The 7,372-nt window shown below is 42.1% G+C and overlaps 1 protein-coding gene across 1 annotated transcript; it reads right to left on the bottom strand.

Annotated features, from left to right (window-relative positions):
- Positions 1-2,471: 2,471 nt before the first annotated feature.
- LOC125524715 (uncharacterized) lies at positions 2,472-5,152 on the bottom strand. The gene is made up of 3 exons (XM_048689755.2): positions 4,506-5,152; positions 4,093-4,326; positions 2,472-3,465 (listed from the first exon to the last, which is right to left on the bottom strand). Exons 1-3 carry the CDS (start codon positions 5,087-5,089, stop codon positions 2,994-2,996), a joined length of 1,290 nt encoding a protein of 429 aa, XP_048545712.2. The 5' UTR covers positions 5,090-5,152; the 3' UTR covers positions 2,472-2,993.
- Positions 5,153-7,372: the final 2,220 nt, after the last annotated feature.

Consider the following 7,372-nt stretch of genomic DNA (forward strand, 5'->3'; position numbering starts at 1 on the left):
AGGTCTGCTTTTACCTGCCCCCCTTCTTGTATTTTCCTGTGGAATTGTTTGAGATCTTGGAGTTCAGTTCAACAATAGTAAGATGAGGTTCGAACCTGCTAGGAGCCGAATCTTAGTATTACTGCTCATACCGATTTCATGGTCCATTCTGAAGTCATAGCGGTTCAGTTGAGTCCGGTAAGATTTAATTCCAACTTCTTTGCTAATTATCCTTAGCTGGCAAAATTAGAGATCCAATTGGGCGTTGTTGAGATCAATCAGGTGTTGAATATACATGGCAGGATAGTTTCCTTGTGCAATATTCAGTTACAAACTTGTGATTTCAGAAGTCTATTTCTGATGTTTAAGTTCAGACTGCGCGCTTGGACATACACTGAAGTAACAATGGTTCATATTTAACGGTGTAGGTGCAGCTGGGCTCTCCGCATTGAGTGACTCGAAGAAATGCAGGAGCTCATGGACAGCATCCGTGTCATCAGGCTCAAAGTACCCGTGGGCTTTCCTTTCCTTTAACATTAATTTTTCCAAATTTATTTTCTTTTAGCTCATAAGATAAATTATGTCAGAAATAGAATTTTCTTATGTGGAATTGAGTACATACAAATAAAGTTATATAGAGTAGCTAATACATGGCCGACCACTGCTACTGAATTCAGTGATCTCCACACAGTTGTCTGAGGACGTTTGTGCTATGGTTGATTGAGATTCACTTGATTGAGTATGCACGTCAATATTCAAGTTGGGTTGTTCACATGCATGTTCTGCGTACAACATCACAAAGTACAGATGCATTTTTTGTCCACGAGATCCGGCACTATTATATCTAGAATGAGCTTTCCCAAGCTCATTTTGACATGTGAAAGCTATTCACCTGCGTTCATCTGAATCAGTCTTAGTTCAAGGAACTGTGCCCTTTATGCCTGGATCAGGGGCTTTATAATTTCAACAGAGGCTCTATTATGTCTAAGATTGGATCTAATATAGGTCTAAACTAGGGCTTTACTTCTGTTGTCTTGGCCGTCGAAGTAGAAGGTGCCCCTTCTGGTTCCAGCACATGGGTATTTATACCCGGTCATGTGTCTATTGGACGCCTTCCTTTCTTGGTCTCCTGGTTGCGAACGCCTTGAGCCTCCTAATCTTGATCTCTGAATGGTGGACGTGTCGGCCTCTTTCCCGTGTGACTGGTGAACTCCCTTTCACCTGAGGCCTTGACATTAAGGAAGGAGGCGCCGTTATAGATGTTCTCTTTAGCATACAAGTTTTCCCCTTTTAGAGGTAAGATTAAGCGTTTGAGCGACTCTGAAGAGGGCATGGCATGATGCGGTATGGGGAATTTCAACTTCCCACCGGCATAGACCAGGGCCGGTGAGTTGAGATTCCACCCATAACGACCAACATCACAATGATGAGACCAAAGCAATGCATTAATCAAGATCGAGTAGCTCCCATCGCCCAACCTCTCTAGGAGGCACTTTTTAAAAGAAGTAACTGAAATTAGTAGATAACAGTAGACAACAACAAGTCTATAGTTCAGTAAGAAAGAAATAAAAACTAAACCTGTAAATCTATATCTATTAATTCATATCGAAACACTTTCTGAAGCACTATACATGACAGAAGCAACTTGCACGCATAAAAACAGTGCAAAGTCCAAGAAATAGACCTAATTAGGGAAAACGACAAGGACATAACAAATGATTGAGTGCGTCTTTCTTCCTTGGCCTGAAGCACCCGTTTTTGTGGAATTGCTGATGGATGACCGAATCCCTTCAATAGCACCTCCACCTCATTATCCTGGACTAGCGGCATCTCCCACTTCGCCATCTCAGCCTCCTACTCTTTCTTCTCAACTGTCCGTACTTCCAATATGTCCTTCCATGTCTCCATCTATTTGTATACTGATTACAGACTCTCCATAAATCCTCATGTTAATGGGAGAAAATACGATAGATATGAGCCAACGGTCCAATCTACAATGGTGCAAATGAACTTCAGGGGGACTGGATCAATTCCTGTAGCCAAATTAAGGAAAGAAAAACACTATCCAATGTTTCTTTATGAAATGACCCAGTCCGATAAATGTTCATCTACTAATTTCTTCTTTTGGCCGTCTCTGCCATTTCATATATAATCTTCCAAGCCTACGTCCCAACCTAGGTCTCTAAAAGAAGAAGTAACATGAAAATACCTCAAAAAATGCCAATCGTGCCCCTGATCTCCTCATCCTCCATTCTCAGAGACACAAATATAATATTATGGAGAGTGTTGGGATTTAAAATGATGGTGAGGGTAAGGTTTTTATAACTGATTGGTTTCTCTGTTTGACTCCCTAGTGACGAACTGCGAACTATAGTGACGGTGAAATATGATATCCTTAATTTTAATTTATATCAACTCTATCATCATATTTTTATATTGGCATTACGTTGCCGCAACGTAGCAACACCACACAATATTAATTACTAGGGTCTCTTGGACGAAAAACGGGAAGAGCCATCATGCATGCTTTAGATAAACTAATGTTAGTATAGTAGGATCTGACTATCGTGTAGAAGGTCTGATTTTCAAGTAATTCAGCAACTGAATCTTATTTGATTTAGTCAACCAATTTTTAATTTTTTGCTAAGATTCCTGTGCTTTTTCATGGGGTGATTACAACCTCGTAATGTAGGCAAATTATGATACAACAGTCAGGGCCACATATTGAGACATCATGTACGCTTTCATATGGCAATACAACAATATATAGTCTTACAAAATAAGGGAGATGGCAAACACTTTTTTTAGCATGAGAAACACTATTAAGATGATGAGACTATCGAAGGTGAAATACTTTTTATATATGGAAACAGAACTATTTATTCACTTATTAAACACACATGCCGGCCATAATGTCTTGTTGCCATCTTTAGGAGGACAGTCCGTTTATTCATGGACACATGCCTGGCTAGTATTCCAAACATGGCCCAAGCCTACGATCTACTACATCTTGTTCATACATTGCCAAGATAAAAATAAGCTGACCCTTGTTGGCCATCTGGCACATAGTTTCCTACCCCGTCCATAACAGCTGCAACAGAACCCATCATCTGTTGCTCACTCCACATTGGCTGATGACCCACTTGTTGATTATATATGGAAGGGGAGCACTGAGCTTGGTTGTTCATGACTGTTAACGAGCTCGTCGGAGCCTGCAACTTAAAGCTTGGGTCATTGTTGAGGCCGGTGAAAGAAAGGGCTTGCCGGGTGACAGAATTATTATTTGCTGCCAATAGCTCATTGTCATGGAGCCTGACATCATTGATGCTGTAACGCTTTGTCCCTGACGATGCCTTTTTCTGTATTCTCTTGAAAAACTTTTGTGCATGGCTTGAAACTTGGACAGGGGTCTTAGTGGTGACGAAGTGCTTGGATATGTTTTTCCAGTCGCCACGGCCATAGACTTCCAGCCCATAAAGAAATGACCTGTGAACATAATGTTCAAAAGAATTGTTAGGTTAAATTGTTTACTGAAAGATGAATTGTGCAGTTGTTTTACTGAAGCAACTAATATAGATTGAAGCAAACTACCAATTTGACAGGTTCGAACCACTACAACAACGCATGCTTACTTTTGTTTATTTATGGGTACTGGATAGAATATATGTATATCAGAAATCCATAAGTGAACGAACATTTTGTAGACAACCAAAACATATTACAAATTCAAAATTATCATACCTCTATTTTTCTGTAGTGAAACGACAATCATTACAGGTTATTGATCTGTTTGATTGCGACAAGACGTACCATATCGGAATTTAATGGCCTATTTTACTGCCTTTCTAATTTTTAATCAAGGTCCAATCACATAAAAAATTTAAGCCAAAAAGTAAAGTAAGAAAGAAAGTTCATCAATATCTAATTTGCAGGGATTAGTATTTATTAAAAATGTAAACTGTAAACGTCCAGATATACATTTAGTAAAGTGCAATATCAATTTAACATACCTGCCTCATAGAATTAATTCGCAGAGCTTAATTATCATATGTTGATTTTAAATAAAGAACAACTAAAACTACATGACAAGGAAGAATATAGGTATCGACTAACTTGTGTTCCTCTTTGGTCCAAAACTTTCGTTGATGTGTGGCAACAACTGGTCGATCAACGGAAGTATTGTTCTCCAAGACCACCATCTTGTTCTTGTCTACCATCATCGGAGCCTCCTCCGTCTTCCGGATTCTTGTATCCTCCAGTCCGCAACGAAATGAAAATCCATTATCATCCATGGTTGTATCCTCATCCTCTTGTGCCTCAAAGTTTTCATTAACAAGGCCGCCCATGCTGTAAATGGAAATTGACAGTGTCCAGTGTACATTTAGTAAAGTACAATATCATCACCAACATAAGCTACTGATCTCACATAATAAATATGCACAACATTCTTAATTGGTATATGTTCACTGAAAACAAACAACAATTAAAACTACATGACAAAGGAGAGCATACAACCATGGACGAACCTGTGTTCCTCGTCGGTCCAAAAACCCCATTGATGTGCGGCAACAACTGGTTGGTCTATGGAAATATTGTTCTCCAACACCTCCATCTTGTTATTGTCTGCCATCAGCGGTGCCTCACCCGTCACCGTGATCCCCGTATTCTCCATAGGACAACCAAAGGACAATCCATTATTGTCCATGATTGTTGCCTCCTCTCGTACACCGAAGTTTTCATTCGCATGGTCGCCCATGGTGTAGATACCGTGTGTGCTGCTAGCACCATTCTCCTCCATCGGTAGCTCATAGTTACCGTTGAAAGGGTCACAAAAGGTGAAAATGTTTTGCGGGCTACCACTAGTAACATGGGTCCCCTCCCTCCACTGGGTCATATGCATTTCCACGGCGAGATCAATATAAAGATCTGTTACCTGTTTCATGGTCTTTGAAGGGAACAATGCATGGAGAGAATTCACGATGTAGTTGTGCTTCTTGTTCTTGTCATCATTACTGTCGTACATGATTTTGTTGGTGTTGAGCATAGCAATGAGTGAGCATGCCTCCTCTACCTCGGAAGAGGTCCACCCCTGGTTGACTATTGGATCCATGAGAAAGTGGGTAGTTGAACGCTATAGAATTATGAGGAGTATGAACTATGAAGATGAGTTATAGCTTGGGGATGGAGACTGGGGAGTAAGATAGTGTATTTATAGCCCTCTTGTGTGCAGTCCTACTTTTGCTAATTAATTTGGCTCATTTATAGTTTGTCGGTCCATACTAAAGTAGATTGAACTATAGTTAAGATAATTAATTCTTATGATCCTATGAGGAACATCCCAAACTATTTTAAGTTGACCTTGACATTGTGTCTTTCTTTGAAAAAAAATCATTTCTTATTTTGCCAATGCAAATAATTGCCACCGGCCTCCAAATATACTCAAGATTGCTAGAAACAACACGCGCAGGCCTATTGAGTATTGATCAATTTCGGTGTAGATAGATAGGACACGCATCTTGTGCGCATGCATGACATGTGTTCTCATCTTCGAGTGCAAGACCCAAACCATGGTTTCTGCCGCTCTCAAATATGCAAAGCACACAGGATCTAATTCGGTTTTGGCTGCTAGTGACACGTACATCAATGGAATTTTATTGCATACACATTTGCAAATAATTGTTTAATATCTCCCCACGATAACTAGGCTACATATATGATTCACACATTACCAGCGAAGGTAATCATATCTTTTCTCTTAATTTTGGTGACCATTCTTCCCACATCCAACTTACGAAATTCCATCTATAGGCAGATTTCTTGGCTTAGGTCATTTAATGACACTTCATGGTAAAAAGATTCAATACACGGGCCAATCAATTGTGTACATATCTACATGACATTTTTATATGTATATATAGAGATACAAATTAATAACCCATGAAATCAATAAATTTTACACACTTATCTTCCATCTCTCTCTCTCTCTCTCAAAATAATTTCGAGATTTCTACGTGATATACACAAACAGAGATGTTTTAAAATGGAAATAGGTTTTTTAAGTGCATGATGCATCGTCTAGCTATCATATGGGACCACGTGCATACTCATGCACTTATATGCCATGTTTCAGCCATGTTCATAAATGGCTTTTGCTTCGTAGTTTTAAACTTAGTTTTAATACTGTGTACAAGTTAATAAACTAGATTATAGAAAAGGCATCAATGATAACGGGCTTCACAACTGTATATTTTTTCTAGTGAAGGAAAAAGATTATGTTGGAAACGAATATTTTGGCAATGCAACTCGATGTATTGATCGGTGCATAGCGCACGTATATATGGAGTACAAGGTGGGCCACAACCTCAACTATACAATGACTAGGAGGTGGGCCGGACTATACAATATACATGCACAAACCATATATTCAACACCCCCCCCCCCCCCCCCCCCGCAGTCGAAGCGTCGCCGGAGACGCAAAGACTACTGGACCTGAACTCCTCAAAAACAGAAGTAGGCAGTCCTTTTGTCATAACATCGGCAAACTGTTGCGCCGTCGGGAGCAGGCTTGCAGTTAAGCATGCCGGCACGATCGAGAAGCTCATGGGCATAACGCTGCTGATGCAGAAAGAACCCATCTGGCCGGCGAACCACCTCAATGCCGAGGAAGTAGTGGAGGGGCCCCAAGTCCTTCAGGGCAAACTCATCGCGAAGACAAGCAGTAAGCCGCTGGAGAAGCACGACCGTGGAAGCCGTTAGGATGATGTCGTCGACGTAGAGCAACAAGTAGGCCGTGTCAACCCCGTGATGGTACACGAAGAGGGACGCGTCGGAGCGGGTCGATGTAAATCCGAGCGTTTGCAGGAAGGCAGCGATGCGCTGGTACCAGGCCCGAGGCGCCTGCTTCAACCCGTAAAGAGAACGGGAGAGCAAGCACACATGGTCCGGATGTGTGGCGTCGACGAAGCCGGTGGGCTGCTCACAGAACACCTGCTCGGCGAGGTGGCCGTGCAAGAAGGCGTTGGAGACGTCCAACTGATGCACGGGCCAAGCTCGAGAGATGGCCAGCTGAAGCACGGTGCGGATCGTGCCCGGTTTAACAACCGGACCAAAAGTGTCGGTGAAGTCCACGCCCGCACGTTGCCGAAAGCCTCGAATCACCCAGCGAGCTTTGTAGCGCTCGAGAGTCTCGTCGGGACGAGTCTTATGACAAAAGACCCACTTGCCCGTGATGATGTTGGCACGAGGTGGCCGAGGGACAAGCTGCCAGGTGCGGTTCCGTAAAAGCGCATCGAACTCTTCCTGCATCGCAGCGAGCCAATGAGGGTCCCGAAGGGCGGCTCGAGCTGACGATGGGAGAGGGGACGGCTCGGAGACGGAAGCGGCGAGAAGATAC

This window comes from Triticum urartu, chromosome 7A (genome assembly GCF_056163025.1).
Source record: "Triticum urartu cultivar PI428250 chromosome 7A, HENAU_Tu73, whole genome shotgun sequence".
Taxonomy (NCBI): domain Eukaryota; kingdom Viridiplantae; phylum Streptophyta; class Magnoliopsida; order Poales; family Poaceae; genus Triticum; species Triticum urartu.

Excerpts from the sequence above, each read along its gene's own strand:
- LOC125524715 (XM_048689755.2), bottom strand. The coding sequence starts at position 5,089 with ATGGATCCAATAGTCAACCAGGGGTGGACCTCTTCCGAGGTAGAGGAG. Across the intron at positions 4,327-4,505 it reads TGGACCGACGAGGAACACAG|CATGGGCGGCCTTGTTAATG; the intron begins GTTCGTCCATGG and ends TTCCATTTACAG. Across the intron at positions 3,466-4,092 it reads TGGACCAAAGAGGAACACAA|GTCATTTCTTTATGGGCTGG; the intron begins GTTAGTCGATAC and ends TTATGTTCACAG.